Below are 25,366 nucleotides of genomic sequence, written 5' to 3'. Positions count from 1 at the left end.
TGATTCACCCCTGCTCTCCATCAGCCAGAGTTATACAGTCATATGTGTATGTGGCTGCAGTGACTAAACAGTAAGTTCGGGAGGAGGTGTTTTCATTGTTAGAGTGGGTGAAACAATGGAAGTGGATATTGTACCAATCTCTGCAACAACCAAAAAGACTATGAAGGTGTAAAATGGACTTACACCTAACAGGATGCCAGTCCAAGAATGGAAAGTGAAACATTCCACTTTCAGCTCTGGTCTGTACAGTGCAGGTCCAAAGTTGTACACTCTCTCATACACTTCAAATAAAGTAGGTAAGTCTCACTGAGCTCAATGGGTCCACTCCTTTTTTGTTGCAGCACCAGTACAAGCTCAGTTCCCATGGCAGCAGTATCACCTTGGTTTATCACAATACAGCAGACCCTTGTTATACTCTGGGGTTTGGTTCCAAGATCCCCCGTGGATAACCAAATCCGTGGATGCTCAAGTCCCATTAAATATAATGACATAGCAAAATGGTGTACCTTATAAAAAAATGGAAAATCAAGGTTTGATATTTGAAATTTATACTTTCTTTGAACATTTTCAAACCGTGGATGCTTGAATCTGTGTATAAGAAATCCGTGTATAAGAAGGGCTGACTGTACTATGTCCCTCATCATGTTTCCAATTCAAACGTGACCACATTTGGAGTGTTGACATTTAGCATCGCATTACAGGACACGGTATGGGAGTCTGTTATTATACTATCTACTATACTTCACTGCCCCACAGTTGAGTGATGTAACCTTAAAGATTGGTGTTGAAATCTCCCAGGATGCTGATCCTGCAAGGATTTCAACTGCCATGCTAAGGCCTCAGGACATCCTTGCAACCATGTCCCTAAGTCATCTCAAACACATAACAACAACAACAACAACAATAAATGGTTATGTGAGAAATTGCCTTATAATAATTGAAACCCTGGATCTGTCTTGTTCTGTATGCTGCACTGACTAGCAGGGGCTCCCAGATTTTCAGACAGGCATCTTTGCCAAATAGAAATGAGAAAGGAAATGGAAGAAAACAAAATACAAATAAAAGTGGGAATGTTATTTTTTCTTCTCCTTCCCCACCAGACTCACTAGCATTTTCAGGAGCTTGAAACAATGAATTTAAATTAAATGCATGGACGATGACTAGAATTTTGATGGAGGGAAAATCATAGGAAAGCTGGCCAGATCCTAGCTACAACTCATTTGAAAGCCTATTTAACGGTGGTGATAGTACCATCATATCCCACTGTCACCAGTGCACCTGTACAATGTGCCTAAAGTAGTTTAAGAACCTCTAGTTTATCCCTCACATGGATTCTTCTATGCTCTCAGAAATCCACTGCAAGTGTTATCCACTTTACTCATAAAATTGTTGATATCTACATCAATGTGGGACTCAAGTGCCACAATACTGGACAGAGAATTGCTACACTGTTAGTTAATCAGTTTTTTTGGATTAAATTCAGTTATTGCAAGCTAAGGATGTGGATGGGTGCTCACCCAGCCTCTGTCTTCTATAGCTGACAAAAGTTAAAAATTAGCTGAGAATGACCAGACCAGTTGAGATCCAGGAGGCAGTTAATACTTCCCTGAAAGAAGGGGCCTAGTCAGTTGCCTTGAAGGAAGAGATCATGAGGCCCTTTCTCAAACTCTCTTCACTGCATCCAAACAATTTATTCAACTACTGAACTACTGTCCAGTTACAAGTCTACTTTGGGGCAGTGTAGGCACTAATCAATTGGTATCCTCTACCTAAGGATCCTCAGTTTCTCAACAATTTCAGGCTGAACTTCACACTCGATTTCTAACAAAAATCATTCTAGGCTGCATCTGCACTGCAGAAATAATCCAGTTCAACACCACTTTAATTGCCATGGCTCAATGCTATGGAATTCTGGAACTTGTAGTTTGTTGTGGCATCACAGTTCTCTGTCAGAGAAGATTAAACGTCTCACACAACTACAATTCCCATAATTCCATAGTATTAAGCCATGGCAACTAAAATGGTGTCAAACTGGATTATTTCTGCAGTGTGGATGCAGCCCTAGTGTGGTGGATGACCTCTACAGCAGCATGGGGATGGTAGCCTTGTTGAGGCCTGTGTTACCTCTTAGTAAAATTTCATTCACACTAAACAATTAGAGAGTTATTATCCCACTTTAACTACCATGGCTTCACCCCATGGAATCCTGGGATTTGCAGTTTAGAGAGAGGTATTTAAAATACTCAGCCATAGTGCTCTAGTGCCAAACTACAAACCCCAGGATTAATGGAACCATGGTGGTTAAAGTGAAATAATAGCTATTTAATTGTTTAGTCTGAATGGGGCCCAAGTGTTAACTGTGGATACTCTGAAAAGGTGTTTCGAAGTAATAACAAGCAGACAACATCAGACATGTCCTGCACCAGAGCCAGGACATAATAAGGTTAAAACTGATTTTTTAAAACCTTGTTGCTATGGATCTTCTGGGTGGCTTGTCTGCCACCATAGTGGGTTGCATGTTCTGAGGTCAGAATGCGGAACCAGCATGTGACCACCACTGGGCACCTCATTCTGACCTCAGAAGCAAGTGATCCATGACAGTGGTAGGTAGCCAGGGGAATACTTGTGCAAATAGCTGCCATGGTGCAGGGGAGCATCCTGGTCAGTGCAGACAAAGCCTTAGTCTAGTCTTTCATCTTTCTGTGCCACTAAATGATTATTTATATAGGGACAACCCCCATGCACACACACTTTTCACCTGGCATTTTCCCCCACACAGAAATTGGATTTGGAAACATTTCTGTTAATGAGATAAGTCTTAAAGGACAACTTCTCACATTCCTCCCAGGTCTTTGTGAGAGTTAAATTGGCTGAAAAGATGTACTTAAAATTGAAAGAGAAATCATGCAACTCAAAATGTGTATAAAAATAATGTCACCAGTGATGAAATCTTTCTACATTATGTAGCAAAGACTCAGAAATATATATCCAAATATCCCAAAGCTGATGATTCTTCCACCATAGGGAAGCAACCATGTATAGGTGATTTAAAAAGAATAGTGCTAAAGTAAAGCTGTTCTTATTTGGTTTTGCACTATTATTTTTGAATTAACCTGTATATTTAGTCACAAGCAATCTCATCTACTCCAGTACAGGTTTCTTCAATTTGGCAATCTCCAGTTGGATTGAATTACAACTCCCATCATCCTCAGCGAACATGGCCTAGTTGCTACTGGGAAAAGTACCAGCTCTTATTGGATAATTTGATGGTTTACAGTAGTTTTGCAATGCTTGACAAGTTCTTTATGCAAAAAAGTTGTAACTGCATTGAGTAGATGGAAATTAGAAATTACATGTTCTTACACTATTACAACATCACTTTGTAACAACATCACTCTGATTGTATCAGTTAAAGAGAAGACCTATATTCCCTTGATCAACTTCCAGATCCACAGGCATTCATTTGTTCTACATCTGTAGAACAGGGAAGTGACTGTTATTTCCTATGTCCACCTTGATTTCTTTTTTGCTCATGCATAGGGTCTTGATTTCAAGGTAAAGATCATGTCTATGGCTTTTCACCATGATGTATTCAGTTATACAAGCTACCGTATATACTCGACTATAAGTCGAGAAATTTATGCCCCAAAACTGACTCTAAAATTTGGGGTAGACTTATATAAGGGTGAATACATCAGTAGTGCTTAGAAAGGTCCTAAAGCAAGAAAGCCTGATGCCCCAATCTCCACTGAACACCAATTCCTTCCCCCCTCCACTCCGTTTTGCAAGCCTTTGCTTCCTATCGGAAAAAATCCCCATTTAAATCCACTTGCTTCTCTTTCTGCTCCGTTTTGCAAGACTTTGCTTCCTTTCTCAATCTGATGTTAAAACCTCTCCTGCAGCACCTGGGAATTGGTTGGGACAGGTCCAGAGAAGGACAAGGAAGGACGGAAGTAGCATTTCCCCCTTTCTATCCTTCCTTATAGCCCCCTAAGTTTTACCCTCGACTTATCCATGGGTCATATCAAAATCCAGAATTTTGACCCTGAAACCTTCCCTTGACTTATACATAAGGTTGACTTGTACACGGGTATATACGATACATCATGGAAACCTTGTGCACCCCCCACCCTTTTGGGATGATGTAATTCTTTAGGAACAACAACAACAAAAAAGCTTGCCTAATCCAAACATGCAGAGAATAGTAGGTTCATTAAACATGAATTCTTTGAGGTGTATTTCAACCATTCTTACAATGCAGCAGGATAACAACATATTGCTTTGCTTAGGACAGAGATGGGAAAGTAGGACCTCCAAAATACTTTTGGACAATAACTCCCATCTATCCTAGCAAACATAGCCATTGGAAAAGGATAACATAATATGAAATCCAACGTTTGGAGGGCCATTCTGGCTTATACAATCAGAGTCATGCTCAATTTAACTGGTGGACTTGGGTTGACACTCAGAATTACAGAGTTTCAAAAGAACTTTTTTCTCTCGGTAGAAGATGGAAGAAGCCATTCAATACATCTGATCAGCACAGAGAGCAGGTGAGCTGCCAAAACTTGCCTACAAAGCAAATCATCCATATGGTTCAAGTAAGCAACTGAGACACAGACTGCAGGGGAAAACAAAAATAAAAGCTCACTAAACTCTAGGAGGTGGAATGGGATTTCCTTCCCAGGCTCAAGCGCATGTAAGAACCAGCTGCTTGCCAAAGCAAATCCTCTTTTGAGAACCATTCTTTGCATAAAGAAGCCTGTAAGTTTGCTTCTTCTGAACAGAGAAAACCCAATAACAACTTCCTCAGTTCCTCAGTATAAGCCTATATCCCCTTTACAGCCAATGTTTGCTAATCTGATCGGGATCATTTCCTCCTCAAATTAAAACCTGTGGTACATTTCATTCTTACATCTAAAAGTAAGAAGTGGCACTATTGCTCACTGATGGGGTTCCTGTTTTTACGCAGGACCTAGTCTATGCCTTGGCATTTCCATTGCAGAGGATTTTAGGCACCAGAGGTAGGAAGAGCCATTACAGAAGTCTCTGGAGAGCAGCTGCTGGCCAGTTCTGGGCTACATAAACCAAAAAATGCAGTAGTTCCCTACCTTTTTACCCCTGTGACCCCCTTTAAATCTACATTCAGATGTCCCCACCCCACATAGTAGATCAATCAAAATATTTGTTTGTTTAGTGTGAGTAATTTTGTTTACACATTCATGTATATTATTAGTATTTTAACATTTTATAGGCTAATAACATTGTTCAAATTAAGATAGTATTATTTAAATAAATTCAATACTTAATACGTGCACTTTTTTAAAAACTGTCTCAAATACAACCACACTTAGATGCACCAGTGCTTACAAATGTTTACACATCCAGGCTGAATCTGCACTGCAGAAGTAATGCAGTTTTACTCCACTTTAACTTTCATGGCTCCATCCCATGGAATCCTGGGATTTGTAGTTTGTTGTGGCACCAGAGCTCTTTGACAGACAAGGCAAAATGGCTCACAAAACTACAAATCCCAGAATCCCTTGGCATTAAGCCATAACAGTTAATGTGATGTCAACCTGTATTATTTCTGCAGTGCATATTCAGCAGATTCATTCTTTCTTCCACTCATACACATATTCATTTACTCTTATACACACAAAATCACACAGAAAGATTAATTCTCAAGGCAGTGATGGGACAGGTAGGGAAAGTGGTGGTCTGGGATGGGCCCTGCCAGAAACCATGAACCACTTCACCACTCTTTGCCTCCTTCTCCCTCAGGTAGAGGCAGCTGCTCCAAGTGTTCTTGCCTTTCTCTTCCCCTTGTTGCTGTGTGCCTTCAAGTTATTTCCGACTTATGGCAACCCTAAGGCATATCTGTCATGGAGTTTTCTTGGCAGGATTTGTTCAGAGATGGTTTGTCACTGCCTTTCCATGAGGCTGAGAGCATGTGACTCGTCTAAGGTCACCCACTAGGTTTCATGGCCGAGCTGGGAATTAAATCCTTGTCTCCAGAGTCGTAGTCAACACTCAAACCACTACGTCATGCTGGTTCTCTCTCCAGGGCAGAAAAAGGTTGGAAAACAGGAGGAAGAGGAGGAGTGATTAGGGCCTCGAAGTCTAACCCTTGAGCAACTGTCACTGCCACCCCCCAGAGGTCCCGCCCCACCATTTGAAAGGCACTGCAATAGTTGTCTGACTTAATACAAGGCAGCTTACATTACTTTAAGAATTTGTGGTACTCAAAATTTGCAGAGCACTACTGGAGACCGTTTTCTGCCTGGAGTGATCTATGTGACCAGCAATATAACCATACTAACTCAAACAGAAACACAGTGGGCAGCCTCCCAAACAGTTCTGTTGCTTCAAGAAGGGTAAAGTAATTTTGTTACTTATATGAACCAAGTAGACCTAATACAGATATATAGCAGGATTTCCTGCAGAGGAGAACCTGAGAAGACACCCTGCCAAAGCTGTCAGGTGCAGTGGCTTCATGTGTGGTTGGTGAACATGGAAGTCTTCACAATATTTAATTAGCCTTTCACAGCAGACTGTTTGCTCAGGGGAGGCAATTTGGCAGTGACCCCTTCTCCTCTCCTCATCACATATGTAAGAATGAAAGGAAAGCCTGATTAATGAGAAGTAGGGACACTGGGTTCTTGCACACGGTTCCTCAAAATGGCCAGTCAAATGTCTATGGGAAGCAAACAACCATCCTCTGTCCCCAAACCCTTTCTGTCATCATCACGTTTTTGTCTCTTCACTGTAAGCAAGCCACAGTCAAGTCATTACACTCTGCCAGTTTTAGCTTTATTCCTAAGCAGAAGCTGCCAATATTCCACAGGGCAGTGAAGAGAGGAGCACAGTTTTGGAAGGCATTGTCAACTATCTGGCAGAGGGAGAACTCAAATTACACCACATTCGCTGGTGTTAGGGACACAGGGTCCCTGTGAATGTGGAAAAAACCACAAATAACAAAACACTATCTTTTTACTTGCGAGAACATCTCTCTAGGAATCTCTAGGTCCTCCAGTGCAACTCTGTGGTCAACATCTGCCAGACATTGAGCCTAGAATTGTGCTGGAGTAGCCACAAATGTCTAGTGGAGTGTTCTCTCTAGGAATCTCTAGGTCCTTCAGTACAACTTTTGGTTGAGGTTGAATAGAGTTGTGCTGGAGGATCTAGAGAGAACATATTAATAAAATCTGTGAATAATCAAATCCACAAAAGTCAAAGCCGCAAATGCGGAGGGATGAGTTTATTCAAAAAGAAAAATTGATTTTAAGTACCAGTTAGCTCATATAAACAGAAAGTAAAGCAATCTACACAATCTGATTACTAAGAGCAGCCAAATGATCGATAAACCAAGCCGACTCTTTAAAAACATATGAACTACCAGCTCCAAGTCATGATGAAGGAAACACAGCATAGTACTCTGCCTCCAACAGTGTCTGGCCACTGATGCCTCCCAGGAGGCAACAACTTTATATAGTTGTGTGCCGTCAGTGTCTATCCATCAGACATCCTGCTTCTACACATGGATCTGCTGTGGCTAATATCTTCTAATAAACCAGTGCCCCCTTTAAAGCCTTTTATGCTGGCGATTATAACAATCTCCTGTGGCAAGAAGTGTTACAGTTTAATTGTATGACCCTTTGGTCCCTCCCAAGCCTACGCCAATAAATTTTAAAGGATTACTACATCCTCTTTACTTTACTTACTCTTCTGGTCTGATATTTCCTAAAACATACCCAAAATTCAAATAAAACATCAACATTGAAATATTACAAACTTACAGACCAGCCACAGAAAACAAAAACATTAATTTGCGATCCCACCACACTTCTTTACTCAGGTCCTGTATATCAAAAGTCCAGTTCTCCCTTGCTCCCTAAAGTTGCTTTCGTAGAACATATATTACCCAAACCAATATTCCTTTTGCTTCATAGTGTATTCTGTTTAAGGTTTGGCAGAGGGTGGGAGAAAACTTTATACCTTATTTCTAGGCTTGAGCAGAATATCTAGTACAGCTGAAAAGAGGGTCTGATTACACAAACACAGAACATGCCTATAACACTGCTCTGTTTGCCACAGAGAAGGTGACAGTTGATTTGGGGTGGTACTTTGGTCATTTGTATTATAGGCAGGGCAGGTATACACTCCACTTGGTTCATCCTCCTGTAACTTGAAGTGGCAGAAGCCATTTCCACTGATAACATGGACATGTTGACAGACATCATTCTTAAGACTCTGGCATAAATAGAACTCAGCCCCAACCCACAGAAGGAAGGAGTGGCTGCGACTCAAAAATGTGCCTCTCCAAGTTCTCTGGGATCATCTTAACAACAAGAGCTAATGAGATTTTCAGAAGTTCACTGTGAAAGCCTTTACAGGTTGTCATAGAATTCCCAAGACAGTGCTTTCTACAACTGGGAAGGAACCACAAATATGCATGAGCAGAAATCATTACGATAATTCATAAATATTTATGTAGCATTTATATGGCACTCTGCTGCAAGTTGAAATTTTTTACATCACTTTCCCCACTTTTCGGCAACTTTGAGAGACAATTATTTTAATTTTACATAAGTAACTGAGGCAGAAATGCAGCCATTTGCTCTAGACATCTGAGGATGAGCTAAAGATGACATGAAATTAAAACCTAGCCCCAACTGGTTAGTTCTGCCTTGACAAGAGAAGATGCCATTCATTTCTGTTAACTGATACTGTACAGTATAAAAGGAGCGTTTTTTAATAGTGTGACTATTGGTTAAAGTTGACCATAGAGTTGTGCTGAAGGACCTACATATTCCTAGAGAGAATATATTAATAAAATCAGTGAATAATCAAATCCGCAAATGTCAAAGCCTCAAATGTGGAGGGATGAGTGTACATTATAGACAGACTTTATTACAGCCAGCACAATTATAAAATTCCAGTTTAAGACATTACATTATAGAGAATTTGAAATATTTCAGATTTCATGAGATTTCAACATCCATTCAAAAATATGCTTTATATTTGTGCTTTTCCTTTAAACTGTGAAACAGTAAATCCAAGAAATCCAAATTCATTATAGATAAAAACAAAAACAAAATAGTGGGTGGGTTGTAGGAAAGATCAGTTGTGCTAAATTGATAAAATTCAGCTGATAAAAGACCTGGGATTTGTTGGGTAAGAGTTTAAACAAGGCTTCAACCCCACATGCACTTTGATGGAACTATGTTGCAATGAGGTCAATGGGTCTCACGTCTGAGGAAAGATGTGATTATTAGCTACAGAAAGGTTAGCTACAAAAAGGAAGTGATACCTTCTGCAGCAGTTGTAAAATGTCTGCAGAGAAAGCCACTAAAACTACCCAAGAGAGGGGGAATTATCCTTTTTCAAGTCCCCAGCACCATGCATGCATGATACACGAATATGAGGAAGAGCTTCCCAAAAGGTACATAATCAGGGTCAATTTAAAGCAAACCACTATGTCAGGGATGGTTATTCCGGCTACAGCTATCCAGCAAACTGAGTTTTGCAGCTGTCTCCAGAAGAAGAAGTACTGGAGAGCAGAAACATTTGGTGGCTTTACGTTTTTTGTGGGTTTTTCGGGATATGAGAAGAGTTGATTCCTCACGTTTCGCCAGAAATGAAGATGCCAGCCACAACTGCCAGGAATAAAACTCTTCTAGAAGACGGCCTCATAGTCCGAAAAACCCACAATAACCAATAGATGCTGGCCATGAAAGCCTTCAGCTTCACATTTGGTGGGTGGCTTGGTGGACATCTCTGCTTCCTTGGAAGGCTAGGCTGTCCCCCTCCCTGCTGGCCTTTCGCTGCCAGGTAAAAACAGGCTTTGGGTACATAATGCATAGCAGGTTGGTTTTTAGTCTGTCTTTAACTTAACTATATTTTATGCGATTTTATATACAGATGCTTTAATTAGTTTTTTGTGGGTTTTTTCAGGCTATGTGCCCATGTTCTAGAAGAGTTTATTCTTGACGTTTGGCTGGCATCTGTGGCTGGTATCTTCAGAGAAAGCTGGCATGGAAGAGAGTGGGGTATATATACTGTTGATTGAGGGGAAGTGATATGCATGTTGATCTGTGTATTGTTCTGTTGTTGAATGGCAAGGCCTCAGGGTGTCTATTTAATTAACGATCCATTGTCTGGTGGGAAACCCTTCTCACCCTGGGTGGTGTTCATTTGCATTTGCTGGGTCTTGATTTGGGTGTTTTTCAGGACTGGTAGAATGAACAATACACAGAGGTATACACAGATCAACGTGCAAATCACTTCACCTCAACCAGGAGTATATATACCCCACTCTCTTCCATGCCAGCGTTCTCTGAAGATGCCAACCACGGATGCTGGCAAAACGTCAGGAAGAAACTCTTCTAGAACATGGCATCTCTCGCTCACCGTGTGGTTGACTCCCCACATGAGGACGCTGAGGAGCGGCTCCGAGGCGCGGAAGAGCTTCACTTTCTGGCAGACGAAATGCTTCTTCTTGGTCTTGGTCTTGGAGGCGCTGAGGGCGCTGCCCAGCGCCGCGCCCACGCTTGCGGCCGCCGTGCTGCTGCTGGTGCAGTTGGAAGCCATGGCGGCAAGAGAAGACGCTCCGGACTCCCTGCCCTGACGACAAATCTCTTCCTCCTCCTCCTCCTCTTCGTCGTCGTCCTAATAGTCAGTGCTTGGCATGGTACCCCTTGTACCCATCGGACTCAGGCAACTGTCTCTCATGTCAATGGGGCAGCCTTTTAGGCCTTTTTGGCCCCTGTCAGTGCTCAAAATGGCACCCTTGGCTCCATGTGCCGCCTCTGCTTAGCGCCTCCTCACCTGGCCCTCCAGGAGTGCCACCCTTGAGGCCAATATGAGCACAAGGCCACTGAGTGGCACCACCCCTTGTCCCCCCCTCTGCTAAAGACAGTGGTATCTCCCATAAAATAGGGCCTTCCAGTGATAACCACATGGACGCCCCCCTCTCACCCACTCACAATGGACTGCCCCATCCAATCTGTGGCAGCCTCCCCCGTATGGTCCCAAAATGGTACAGCCCGGCCCCTCCCGCCTACGCTTAGGACGGCACCATTCCAAAAACGCAGGGGTGCACCCCCCCTCTGCAGAAACACAATGGTACCGTCTATGCCCCGCTACGTCTCTCTTCCGTTACCCGTCACACTGCGTTTGACAACAGCGCCACTCATCTATACAGACCCCTTTCCCCCTCCGTAATGGTTCAGCTCAGCTACCCTGCACCCCTCTTTCTAGAAATGGTTGGGTCCCAGCCCCACCCCCCTGTCAGCTGCCAAATAGTAGTGCCCTCTCCCGAAGTGGAACTATCCTCTCACACATACACCCCTTTTTCTCTCACAGCGACCATAGAATGGTTCAGTCCGCTACCACAATACGTCGCTTCGCCCCGCCTACTCGCTCTCCCCCGCGTTTCGGACTCGTTGGTTCGCTCCGCCGCGGAACGAGCTCCAAAAGCTCGGCTCCTGCGCAAAGGAGGCGCCAAGATGGCGGCGGTCGGAGGGGAGGGAGGGGGCGGAGGAGGGACGTACCATTTCTGCTCGGGGGGGAAATTGTGGCGGGATACCTTTAAGAAGGGTTGATGGTAAAGGCGGGGATATTTAGCTAGTGAGGAAGCTGGTGAGACTAACCAAAAGGGAAGGTACAGACTTGGGAGTCAGGGATTATTCTTCCCTCGCTCCCCTCCTTTCGATAATGGTACGTTCCGTAATAACGTGACGTCAGAGGCAGGGCTGCGCCAATACAGGCTCGGGAGCCAATCAGCGGCGACTAGGCACCTGGAATTATGAATGGACGATTACGGCGGGGTCTCCGCGGCGCTCTCCTTTGCGGACAGCGCCCCCTCTGGCCGGAGCGGGTATCAGCCCTAAGAGGAGAAACAGCAGCAGCAGCGCTTTGGGAAGCGATGCTGACCTGCGTTTATTCTACGTCTGGCTGCTTATTCACCTCTTTCTCAGGTGTATTTCCATGCACAAAGGATTTTGAATCTGAATTGACATTCTCATGGCACATATATGGATGTCCCTGGTTTGCACTCCACTAAATGCATCTGAGGAAGTAGACTGAAGCCTAGGAAAGCTCATGCTGCCCATTTCTTCCTTTCAGTCAGTCAGCCTCAAAGGTGCTACAAGGTCTCTCTAAATAATAATAATAATAATAAATGCATCTGAGGAAGTAGACTGAAGTCTAGGAAAGCTCATGCTGCCAACTTACATCTTTCAGTCAGTCTCAAAGGTGCTGCAAAATCTCTCTACATACTGACTCCACAGACTAACACGGCTATGTCTTTGAATTCTCTCAGGTGGGGTTATTTTTTAGGGATGGCGCGTGATACAACAACATCCCCCTTCCCCCCCAAAAAAAGAAAATAAAAATTGCACCTTTGGATGGCAACCCAGCACCTTCCATTGGGGCTGAGCAACATTTGAACCCGTCTCCCGAGGCCCTAACCCCAACGTTGAAACCACTACCCCATGCTGGCATATATATTATAAACGCACAATGTAGAGGCCTAGGCAATGGCGTCACTAGGGTTGCTAGAATAGAGTACCGCACTACACTCTTATAGCACTGTTATTCCAGTTTTACTGCTCTGGCTGCCTCCTGTTGCATTCTGGGATTTGTAGTTTAAGGGGAGGGCCTTTAGAATTCTCAGCCAGAGAGCTCTTAGGCCTCACTGAACTACAAATCCCAGAATGCAACAGGAGGCAGCCAGAGCAGTAAATGTGGAATAGCAGTACCATAAGAGGGTAGTGTGGCAATCATCATCAGTGTATGTATATATACATGTATATATGTATGTGTGTGAAAGAGAGAGGGAATGTGTGTGTCTTCTCCACCTTCAGTATAAATGGGAGAAAACCAGGGCTTACACTGAGTCATCCATTGGTTAGATTTATAGTTTTGCCATTACCTGTCAAGATAAATGATAAAGCTTATTGACAGACATAGAATTTAGGTGTCCTGTGGCAGGTTTAACCCACTCTTCCCTGACACCTTCATGAAGACAGCTCTGAAGAGTGTCTCTAGCATTGAAGGACCTGGTCTGAGAAAAGTCACCTTTGCCTTATGGCAAACCAAGACCATTTCTTGTAGACTAAAATATTATTACAAGATATCCCAATGTTAAATATCCCAGTAAGCACTCAATGGCAACCAGTCATAATGATGATATTATCTCCAGTATCAAAGGCAGTATGCCACACAAGAAGGACTTAACAACCTTCTTCCCCATTACAGAAAGGCCCCGCATCAAAACTAGTTGCTGTGGGTGGGAAATACTAATGCTTTTTCGCAACTGTTGCACATTTCCTTCCAGTTTCAAAGAAAACCCACAAGATCTTCACTGACCTATAACATAAGGAGCTTATTAAAAAATCCAAACAGTAGCTACTTACGAGAATTATAAGTATATTAAATGCCATCCAGATATACAAAGTTCAATATTTACATATTACCAAGGAAGAATGTACTGTACAGAAGGATGTCGTATTAAAGTTCTATTTGGCCAAAGGTTACTGTTTACTTGCCCGTTTCAAAATCTGTTTTGTACCTACACTTAGAAGTCTGCTAAAACACACATAAAAGGCACAAGCAGTGACTTGGCTGAAGGGAACACAACAGTCTTGAAGAGCAAAGAAAAACAAGTAAACAAGGCAGAAACTGTCAAACTGAACCTTGCACAGTCCATTAGATCTCATTATATGTCTGGACGTGTTCAAACACCAGATGCCTTAAGGTCTTCCTGAATGAAAATACTGTTAACCAATGAAATGCCAGTGCTTTTTGGGGGGCTTTGGTTATTTGGTATCCTGCTTCTGTTGTTCCCCTGCTGCTCACCAGTCCTGCCCACTGTAGATGTGAACTTATGAGGTAGCATCCTCTGTTATCGCATGCCCTCTTGTCTATATCTTATAGCCCTTCCACACTGCAGTGAAATTATAGAGCATCAAATAAAGGTCAGGGGCTACTGCTGAAATGGCTTGTATGGAGCACATCAAGTTCAAAAATGTTGACCCTACAGAATTTTAAAATACTTTAGTTTGTGTATTTTAGAACTGTGTTTGTAACAATACATCACAGTAAACTTCCATTCATTGTTCAGACACAAAACCTCTCACACATGGAGGAGAGACCTGATGCAAGGCTGTGAAAGCCTCATAGTTTTCTGTTTTCCTCATCCCCATTCCTTTGAGGTTAAAAAGCACCCCGCAAGTGCAAGTCCTTAGTGGTCTCTCATCTCATGAGAATCTCATCTGTGCATGAAGTTTTTTTCCAGGGCTGCTGCTGTCCTTTGAATGGAATGAATGTTCCTTTTGACCCGGTCTTCAAGAGAGGAGGTAGATGCACTCTCAAGCTTCATGTGGCTACAGGAGAAAGAAGAGAGAGGAAGACACATGATTAAGACTAGGAAAGTCACATTTCCTTCCCCAAAAGGAAACTGATGGGAAGGGAACAGAAGGAAATACAGTGGTACCCCGGGATACGAATGCGCCGCCTTACGAAATTTCCGGGTTACGAAAAAAATTTATTTAAAAAAACTGTTCCGCGTTACGAAAGTTTTTTCGGGTTACGAAAAAACTTTTGGTGCTTTTCGGCGCTATTTCGCACCAAATCGCGGCTTTTCCCCATTAGCGCCTATGGCTTTTCGGCTTGCGAAAGCCTTTCGGGTTACGAAAGCGGCGGCGGAACGAATTATTTTCGTAACCCGGGGTACCACTGTACGTTAATGAAAGGAGAATATGAAGTAGAAATGGTGGGCATACAAATCTTGAGCAATGCTCCCTCCACTATATGCATAATAATATCTGGTCAGGATGCGAAAAATATTTGTATAGAGTTTGTATAGAATTTTCAATACATTTTAATTTTTAATGTGTTATTTGTAAGTTTTTAAAATATTTTTAATGTTATAGTATCTACATTTTAATGCTTTTAACTTGTACTGTTTTAAATTTGTTGTTAGCTGGGTTGAGTCTCTATATCATATGATGACGATGTATAGAACATCTCAGTAAAAATAAGGTGTGCTCTTTGCCTCCTTTACCCAGCTATTCCTTTCTATGCGACTACTAATGTTTAATGCAGCTTCCACTTTCATATTCAGTTCTCACCATTCCCAGAGCTTCTCCTCAATACCTGCTTTAGTTAATCCTTTTCTGGATAACTAGAGTCACACCTCATTTGCTGCTGAGCCATTCACTTTTCCTTATTAATCAATCTCAGCTCTTGCTCATCTAATTTATGTATTTATTAAAATATTTATATCCTGCCCTGTATCTAGAGATCTCAGGGCAGCTTACAGTAGCATTAAAACCAGTTAAACAGGCTAAAACAGCAAGACAGTTTAAAGAAGGTAAAATCGTATTAAGCGACATAATGAGTTAAAAACAGATTTTAAAATGTTAAACATTTTAAACTATATACAGTCAGTCCCTCCATATCTGCGGTTTTGATTTTTGTGGATTTGATTATTCATGGACTTAATTGGTATGTTCTCTCTAGGAATTTCTAGGTCCTCCACCAGTGAGGCTTGGCTGGAAGCTGACCATAGAGTCATGGTGGAGAACCTAGATATTCCTAGAGAAAACACTTCTCTGGGCATTTGTAGGCCATCCAGCATAATTCTATGGTCAACCTCTGTTTGATGTTGTTCACAGAATTGTGCTGGAGGACCTAGAAATTCCTAGAAAGATGTTCAGGTAAAAAAGCCATTTGCAGTTTTTCCACTTTCATGGGGGTTCTGTGCCCTTAACCCAACGAATGTATAGGGACCACTGTATAACAGTTGAATTATTGAAGCCCAAAGGCTTTGATTAACAGCCCAGCTTTAAATTGGTGCCTAAATGATAAGAGTTTTGATGCCAATCAAGCCTCCAGAGGAGAACATTCCACAGGTGGGGTGCCACAGCTGAGAAGCCCCTCTCGCATGTCCTGAAAGAGAGAACCTCAATGGTGGGGCATGGACAGACCACTGGGGCTACATTATCTCTGTCCAGGAAAGGCTGTAGCTGGTGCACCAGTCGAAGCTGGCAGCAAGCACTCCAAGCCACAGTCCACTAATGCAGACATTATTCTTTTGGTAGCACATGAGGTGCTTTATACTGAGTTAAAGAATTTGTTCATCAAGAGTATTGTCTACTCTACTCTGTCAGGCAGTGGCTCTTCAAGATCTCAAACAAGAGATCTTTTACACTTTTTGACTGTTGAAAACATTTGCTCTATTAATAAGCTGCAGCTTCTCCCCAGGTTTAGAGGATAGAGGAAGCAGGACACTTACTGTATGAACTTCCCATCACTACGGCCAAACTTCTCCAGTGCTCGCTCTCGTTCCTCTTCTTTTCTATGTCTTTTTACATTGTTCATCCTTTCCTCTTCCCGCCACTTGGCATTCTCCATCATTTCTTGCCGTCTTCTTTCCAACTCTTCTGCTGAGAGTTTTCTGCTGAAATCAAGCATGCATGGTTTTAGTCACCCAAGCTTTCTGAGCTGGAAGCTCAACAATAGACTGTCAAGGTTCAGAATCACATCTCCACTCAGCCACCAGCTGAGCACCAAGTAAATTTCTCCCAGCTATTATAAAGAGAAACAGGGACCACCATCACCACAAGGTTATAAAGCACAGGGAATCAAAGATTATCGATAAAAAGGCTTTGACAGATCAATTACAATTAATTGCAGCAAGGATTTATCCTGGAAACCACTTTGCAGCACCAGGACTCATTCCTGTAACATGCTTCTGTGGCAATACGCAGTGTTCCAAGCTGTTTAGAATATTCTAAATCAAACAGGTGCCTGCAGCATAGTTTTAACTAGTAACTAATAGAAAACCTAAATAGTCTAAAGGCACCAAATCCCGTCTGGTCTTGGAAGATAAACAGGGTCACCCGTGTTTAGTGCTAGGGTGGGAGACTGCCAATTTAGTCAGCAGGTGACTAAAAGGCGCACACACAAACCAGATAACCAGTGCAGAGGCAGGAACTGTGTCACTGATGTTATGTGATTTCAGTTTCCACCCAAACCATCTAATTTTAACAGAGATAAATCACGTAACACTGGACAATGTTCTTTTATTTGAAAGCTGAATGTTCACTTTTGCAGTGGCCTGCATGAAAGAATAACTTTGGGAGCACTGAATAGTAACCCATGTATGATGGGATCCTTCACTCCCATTATACTCTGCTAATTCCATAATTAAGAATACATTTCTAATCCTCAGCATCTAGGAAGGTAGCTTTTTAAAAGTATAAATTGTGTTTGGCTGCTTTCAGTCGACACACTGAAACAAAGTGGGCCTATGAATGTATTTCCATTTTTTCCCATTCAGTTTTCATGCTTCCTGCATGGATTGCACAACTTTATAAAACTGTTCTCCCCATCTCTCTTATCCACTGTTACTATAGCCACCCAGCATACCTTGAGGTTTGTTGTCTTCTGTAGCGTTCTTTTTTGGGAGAAATGCTCCTGCCTCCTGTTTTTGTCTTCTGGTCCTTGCTGTTGTGCCTGCAATTCAGGAAGAAATTTCTTTCTACCACAAGAATGGCCACCTGATCCCAATGAAATTAAAACTACTGGATTTATTCCACGTCCTTTCCAACTCACTATCTTGCATTATGACTTCAGTGTGTGTTGGATGGCACAATAACTGCTGTTCAAGTACACTCAGTTCCTGCTCTGCTTTAAGACATCCCACCATATGCAAATGACTTCAAATTATTGTTAAGCAGCTTGTACTCTACAGTACAACAGATAACCAACAACCGTTGCTCTGCCCCTGCTTACTGTTTATTATCTCTAGGTGATCTTGACCTTCTGTGACTGCTCTGCTCCACCTCATATGTGCTTTTCTTGCTTGAGTGTCTCTCTGGTGATAGACATTGGCTCCTTGACATAGAGTTCTGTTGTTGCTTGTGGGAAGACATCTTGTCATGGCCATTACCTCGAATCTAGAATGAGAGAGATGTTACTGTTATAAGTGCTAGAGCTAGACAAAGATGCTATTGTCACAAAGTAAACATATAACAAATAAACATTAGTCATTCATACATACAATTCTCCTCTTGGGAGATTTTTTGTGAGAGCAACTGTAGGACCAATGGTAGCCATACTACTAAACTCTTCCACTTCCACTCAATGTAAAAAGCATCTCATAGACAATCTGCAGACAGCTGTACATACCTGCAAGCCATATTCTGGCATTCTGGAAAGAACTGGCTCCATTTTGTCCATTTTCTCTCGTGATCTAAGGCAAAATTATATTAAAATTCAATTCCTGTCAGACTGACAACCATTATGCTGCCAGATGCACCCAGATTCCCCAATTATTCTATGAGACTCTAATTCTAAACCCCTTTGGATTCTATAATCACCAAGCCAAGTCCTTGCCCAGCTCCCAGCCTAACTGACAGAAAAGGACTAAATAATGACAAGCAGATCAGAATATATTGAGGGATTCTGATAAATTTCTAGATGGAGAGGTACAAGTGTTCTTTTGAGCTACAGAAATAAGAGACTAAGGTAACCCGTGGGCAGTGTAGACAAGAAGATAACCAGACCCCACATAACAGCTATTAATTTCCACAGAGCTAGTATTACTACATAGATGGTATGGCTCAGCCCTCGGTTTAAATACTACTTCTGCAGCTTTAGGAAATTTATTCTCTCCTGGTCTACTTTACTTATCTCTAAAAAAGGAATAGGGCAACCCTATTTGAAAGGCCAAGACAACAAAGACTGTAAAGTACTTTGTAAAATAAAGAGGGTGAAACAAATGTTAAGTAGTGCTGTCAGTCTGTGGTGCATATATGTACTTTGTTTTATTCTGTTCATTGTCACTGCTGCTAGGACTGTGGTGTCTATGCTTCTTGTGCTTCTTTTTCTTCTCCTTTTTCTTCTTCTTTTTCTTCTTATCCAAACTGCTTTGCAACTGTAACATTGAAAAAGGAAAAAGATACAAAGAGAGGGAGAGAGCAATTCCACATTATTCACGGCAATAGTTCTAAGTGATTTTATAACCCATTTATCCCAAGACTTTAAGAACTTTGCTTAATCTGATCACAGGCCTAACTAGTCAGCAGTCTCCTCCCATAATGGCCCACCAAACACTTCCGAGAAGCCCATAAGTAAGACACAAGAGCATCAGCATATTCCTAATTTTATGCACAACAAGTTGGTGCTCAGAGACATACTTCTTCTGATGCTAAAAATACATAGCCACCCGAATCTCTAGCCTTTTTTAAAAATCAACTTAGTAGCTACCCATTTTGGGAACAGTTTCCAGTTTAACTATGCACTATGCTGACCCATGTCTCCCACCATTCAACTTCATTGGGTGACCTTGGACTCTAGTATTAGGAAGGAGGGAATAAACCGTCTCCTATACATTTTCTCCACACCATGTGTAACTTTATATACCTCTATCATTCCTCACTAACTTTTTTTTAAAGCTATAAAGCTGAAAACACATCCTTTCGTCATAGAAAGATGCTCCCATTCACACAGCTGTCATGTTCTACAACCCCTTCAGCTCTACATTATCATTTCTGAGGTACAGAATTGAACAACATATGTAACATTTCAAGTGTGTCTGCACTAGAATTTGCAAAAAAGCATTGGCATATCGACAGCTTTATTTCTGACCCCTTTCCAACATGATGGAATTTACTTAACATGGTTACTTGGAAGAAGCACGGAAAGAATAGAAGTCCTAGAATTCACTTTCATACTGTTCTTACTTTATTTATTCTCAAAACATTCATCATTAACTCACCAATTCTTTGATCTTCTTCATTTTTACAGGATTGTTCAGAACTTCACGTTTCTTTTCCTCCTCCCTCTTCCTAAATAAAAAGTAATAATGCTGATATGAAATTCCTATGCACATTGAAAACCAGAGGTGGGAATTCATGTGATCCTCCAGATTTTGGTCTGCAACCTCAGAGTTCCTCACCAATGACTATGCTGGCTACGGTTACTGGGAGTTGCAGCTCAACAACATATGAGGTCCATGTGATTCTGACCTCTAATGTAGCAAAAAAAAAAAAAAAAAGTTTGAACTTGCATCCTAAATAAGGAGAAGCATTTGGCTACAAGAGAAGGTGATTTTTCAGAGGTGGAATCCTGTTTGTGGAAAGCCTTCTTCACAAACTCACCTGGCATCTATGTTTTCAACATCAAATTATGTGTTTCCAACATTACATTAAGATATTTTTATTTTCTCAGATATCCTAAGAACTATTTTTGGTATTTTTTAATATTCTAGAACTCTTTATAATTGCTGGTGGATTTTGTCTAGTTTTATATGGTCACAGTGTTTTTATTCTCTTCTTAATTTTATCTCATATTTTATTGTGCTGTATGTGCAGATTTCTACTTATCCTACACTAGCACCAAATGCGCCCCCCCCACACACACACTTGTCCTGCTGTTGCCAACACCACTTATAGAGACCTTCTAAATGTTCTTGTGGTTCCTGTGTGACACCCTTTCTTTGTATAATCCCACCACTACTCTTGAGCCACAGCTGACACAATGTGTTTGAACTCAACACACAGCACTACTGTAGCATTCCCAGGGGCACAGACATATAATATAAAAATAATGTATTAAACAGTACAACATACAATTAAAGATTTAAGTTATCTAAATCCTAATTGACTCTACTAATTCTTCCCGTGTCATCATAATCTTATCTCAACTAAATTCTTATCTCTCCTCGACTGTCCTACACACCAGCCTTTTCATCTCTTTAGACATTAAGCCAATTGCCAGCCGCTCCCAACATTTAATACTCTTATCACCTCCCAACTGATCCTTACCTTATTACATATATTATATATAAATTACATATCCATATTTTACCATCATTTCTCCAGTAAAGTCAATAATATATATTTTACAACAGCCCATAGGTTCACACGAAAATCACTCAGAGAATCCTAATATTCAGATGGTTTAAAAGTGCAATAAAATAAATAAATCCTGCAGTGGAATCTAATACAGGAACAACAATTCTGCTACATTCTTGGATGCAACTCAACATCTGAGGATGGAACGCTGGATGGAATAATTTTCTTCTGAGTGTTCTTACTAAATACCCTTTCACTTCATTGTAAATTACAATGCACCATGAATATCAGTTAATTTCCATAGAAAGATATTCATCATTGTTACCTTATCATAAAAAGTGGATCTTCCCGGATCTTACTGGCCATATCTAAGGCAGAGTTGGCACCTGTCGGGGCAAAGATAGAGCCTGGCAGAAGGCCAGTCTCAGAAGAACAGCCTGCCTCCTTGTCCTCCATTGACTCAAAGACAAACTTGTCAACTGGACGGCCCATAAGGTATTCATCTCTGTTCACCATGCCTCCTGGTCCTTGGTACATCCATTCTAGCTTCTCATCTTTTTTCCTAATTCATGGGGAGGGGGAGAATGACATGAAACAAGATTTTCAGACCAAGGCAAACAAAAGGCAATTATTCTACCAAGAAGCATCTCAAACTGGTTCTCCCAACATAAAGAAATCTAGTAGGTCAGAGAGAAGGTTTAGACTAAAATATTTGAAATATTTAATTCCTAAACCTGTAGCATGACATAGGCAAATCCTGGAAAGAGTGTGTATGTAGGTATGTATAATATACTATATTATTTTTTTATCATATCATATCTGTTCTGTCTCTTGAACTATTCTGCTTCTGTTATGTAGCCTTGGAGAAGATTTAGCTCTAGGCAAGACCATCCACAAATAAAATTGCTCCCAACATACTTGACAGCGCCAACATCCTCTGCGTAACGCTGCATTTCTTCTCGCGCTCGCTCCTCATGCAGCTCTCGCTGGAGCTCCTCAATTTTCTTCCGTTCAGCTTCATGTTTCTGTTCTGCCTTCCAAACCTTTTCCACATTACGCAAGGTTTGCGGATGCCAGCTCTTCTTCAGGTTCTATTGACAAGAATGTGCAACTGAATTAACATTCTCCTACAACTTCTGTACCAAGGGAGGGGAAAGCAAATGGAAAGATAGTCTCAGTGTAATGCAACAGCACATACAGAGTGCTCAGGAGGAGAGATATCTCTGCTCCATAATTCTACCACACCAACACCCCACCATAATCTATCCTTCTTCATTAGAAAGGAAACTGTTGCCTTCCCCACACTGTGTCCTCACAACTCAACATGAAACCGCTGGGAGAGATCATCCAGAGACACGGGGCACGGTGTTATCAGTACGCTGATGACACCCAAATATACTTCTCTGTGTCTCCGACTGATGCAGTGACTAGGGATGGCATCTCTCCTCTAAATGCCTGCTTGGAGTCGGTAATGGGCTGGATGAGGGAAAACAAACTCAGTTTGAATCCAGAGAAAACGGAAGTACTAGTGATAGGCTCTCCAGGTCCGGGTAGTGTAATTTGTCCACCTGTCCTGAATGGGGTCACACTTTCCCTGAAGGACTCAGTTCGCAGCTTGGGGGTGCTTTTGGTCTCGTCGCTCTAGCTGACTTCTCAGGTGGATGCGATGGTCAGAAGCACCTGCTATCAGCTTCGGCTGATACGCCAGCTGCGACCCTTCCTAGACCAGGGGGACCTTGAAACTGTGGTACATGCTCTGGTAACCTCTCAGTTGGATTTCTGCAATGCACTCTACATGGGGCAACCCTTGTACCAAACTCAGAAGTTTCAAATAGTACAGAATATGGCAGTCAGATTGGTCACTGGACGTTCCAGGGCTGACCATATAACACCAGTTCTGTATGATCTCCATTGGCTGCCTGTTCGCTTCCGGGCACAATACAAGGTGTTGGTTATAACCTATAAAGCCCTAAATGGCTTGGGCCCAGGGTACTTGGTGGACCGCCTCTCCCCATATAATCCGGCCCGCACACTCAGGTCATCTGGGAAGAATTTGTTGAAGATCCCTTCTTCTAGATATATGTCAACTTCACAGAGAGCTTTTTCCATCTCGGCATCTGGGATCTGGAACACCCTTCCCGAGGAACTCCGTGCCGCCACTTCCCTAGATCTCTTTAAAAAGAGATTAAAGACTTTTCTATTTCAGGAAGCCTTCCCTAAGGTTCCTTGTTAATGTGATCCTTTTCCCTAAAATGTGTAACAACCTCAGGTACATCAGCTGGCTTGGTCTTGTTTTTAGAGGTATTAATGTGTATTTTATCTGTAATTGTAATGTTTTAATAGTTTTATATATCTACTGTATAATTTTTTTGTATTCTTTTATACTTTTCTTGTACACCGCTATGATCTATTTGGAATAGCGGTCTATAAATAAAACGTATTATTATTATTATTATTATTATTATTATTATTATTATGTTTTAACTTGACAATTTAAGAGCCAATGTGGTGTAATGGCTAGTATTTTGGACCTGACCCTGGCAAATCAATATACAGGACCTGACCCTGGAAAACTAATATTTCACCAGAGCATTGACAGGATGACCTTAGTCCGTTCCTCTCAGCTTCACCTACCTCACAGGTTTGTTGTGAGAATAAAGTAGGGAAAATAAGTGCTAAATATGCCCATATGAGCACCTTAGAAAAACTGAGTCTTTTAAGATTGTAAACCTGAGGGCAGGGAACTGTCAAATTAGCAACCTGTAAACTGCTCTGACGGCCTTTGTGACTGAAGAGCAGGATATTAATACTCTAAACCAGTGGTCCCCAAATTGTGCCCTTTAAGACATTCTGGACGTAAACTGTCAGCCATGTTGGCCAATAATCTAGGATTCTGGGAGCTGAAGTCCAATGTTCTAACTAAATGAACATTAGAGGAAGAGTGGAATATCAACATACCTAATGAATTAAATAATAAATGATCAGGCTGGTTGTCTCTCCCTCAAAGCAAGGACACAGCCAGCCAGAAAAAACCATGCCTGGCTTCCCCATGTTTAGCCATGTTAGGTAAAAATACTATATTGTGGTTTGATATCACTTTAAGTGCTGCAGCTCCTTCCTATGGAGTCCTGGGATTTGTAGTTTTACAAGGTCTTTAAGCCTTCTCTGCCGAAGAGTGCTGGCGCCTCACAAAACTACAAATCCCAGGATCCTGGGGCAGGGAGCCATGGCAGTTAAAGTGGGGCCAAACTGCATCACACTTGTTCCTCCACATTTGCTGGAGTCAGAGGCACAGGACCCCCCTGAATGTAGAAAAACACCTCTCTAAGAACTTCTGGGTCCTCCAGTTCAACTCTGTGTTCGACCTCAGCCAGACATTGGCAACAGAATTGCACTGGAGGAGCTACAAATGCCCAGCGGAGCCTTCTCTCTAGGTCTTTCAGTGTACCTTTTGGTTAACGCTGACTACAGAGTTGCAACGGAGGACCTAGATATTCCTAGAGGAGAACATATTAATAAAATCCGTGAATAATAACATCTGCAAAAGCCAAAGGCGCAACTGTGGAGGGAGGGATGCATTTCTACAGTGCAGACACTTTGAAAGGGAGGGGCTGTCAACTCCATCAATGCCACTGAGCAATGATTCTAAGATCCAAAACGTACTCCAGAACTAATCCAGTTTGAGACCGCTTTAACTGCCCTGACTCAGTGCTAGGGAAATCTTGGGAATTGTAGTTCATTGTGGCATCAGAGCTCTGTATGACAGAAGGCTAAATGGCTCACAAAACTACAATTCCCAGGATTCCCTTGCACTGAGCCAGGGCAGTTAAAGCGGTCTCAAACTGGATTAGTTCTGCAGTGTGTTTGGGGCCTAACACTCCAAAGGCGCCACAATCCTCCCCTTCAACTTTACTCCCCAGTCCATCTGTTGTCCTCCCTTCGCCAGGAACTCCGTCTTCTTACCCCCAACCCTCAGCTCCCCAAGGGGAAAAAGGGACGGTTCCCTCCCTCCTTTCCCCGCTCGGCCCCGGACAACCAAGCTCGAAAGCCCCCTCCTTCTCCTCACCAAGTCGCCGCCCCCCATCTTGGCCGAGCAGCCTCTGCCGGCTTCTCCTCAGTTGCTCCCTTCCTGCCTTTCAACGTCCAGAGGTCGCAGGATGATGACGTTAAGGCTCCTTTCAACGCCCGGCGGCGGTCGCAGTATGATGACGTCAATGCGCCTTTCAACTCCCCTGCGGCGGTCGCAGGATGATGACGTCGAGGCTCTACGATTGCCGCTTTTTCCAAACTTCAGGATCAACCATTTCCGCCCGCGGCCTGTGAGGGTTGACTGCGCCTGCGCGGACGCCCGGGTGTGTAGAGATAGAAAGTCTAGAGCACTCTCTCAGTTCACTCGGATTGAAAGTGTGAGGGAATATTGCAAGTGTAAACATGTAAGCAGCATCCGCATGTGTACAGATAGGTTCACAGTGGTCCCCAAACTGTGCTCTTTAAGG

General features: G+C 42.3%; 2 protein-coding genes across 5 annotated transcripts in view; both read right to left on the bottom strand.

The window, feature by feature from the left end:
• The window catches only part of LOC149309278 (phosphatidylinositol 5-phosphate 4-kinase type-2 beta), a 31,435-nt gene extending 19,931 nt beyond the window's left edge, over positions 1–11,504 (bottom strand). For all 3 annotated transcript variants that reach the window (XR_016281893.1, XM_089532098.1, XM_089532099.1), the window contains exon 1: positions 10,414–11,504. Coding sequence is in view for 2 of the 3 variants with exons in the window: in XM_089532098.1 (XP_089388224.1) it covers positions 10,414–10,593 (180 nt within the window). In the remaining variant the exon portion in view is untranslated. The remainder of the gene's footprint in view (positions 1–10,413) is intronic.
• Positions 11,505–13,452: 1,948 nt separating this feature from the next.
• Positions 13,453–25,076, bottom strand: LOC149309277 (pre-mRNA-splicing factor CWC25 homolog). 2 transcript variants are annotated; one of them, XM_089532094.1, is made up of 10 exons: positions 24,937–25,076; positions 21,789–21,961; positions 21,196–21,432; positions 19,793–19,862; positions 18,834–18,949; positions 18,202–18,265; positions 17,806–17,969; positions 17,440–17,526; positions 16,304–16,468; positions 13,453–14,390 (listed from the first exon to the last, which is right to left on the bottom strand). In XM_089532094.1, the coding sequence occupies exons 1-10, from the start codon at positions 24,952–24,954 to the stop codon at positions 14,276–14,278; spliced, it is 1,209 nt and encodes a 402-aa protein (XP_089388220.1). In that variant the 5' UTR covers positions 24,955–25,076; the 3' UTR covers positions 13,453–14,275. The 2 variants fall into 2 exon arrangements, with proteins under 2 accessions (XP_089388220.1, XP_089388222.1); XM_089532096.1 differs by having other exon boundaries at positions 16,304–16,465; positions 24,937–25,074.
• Between the last annotated feature and the right edge of the window lie 290 nt (positions 25,077–25,366).

Source organism: Sceloporus occidentalis, unplaced genomic scaffold (genome assembly GCF_023333645.1).
Source record: "Sceloporus occidentalis isolate IW3139 unplaced genomic scaffold, rSceOcc1.0.p SCAF_7, whole genome shotgun sequence".
Classification (NCBI taxonomy): Eukaryota; Metazoa; Chordata; class Lepidosauria; order Squamata; family Phrynosomatidae; genus Sceloporus; species Sceloporus occidentalis.
The sequence above is the reverse complement of the archived record's forward strand: the minus strand, read 5'-3'. Positions and strand labels throughout refer to the sequence as shown.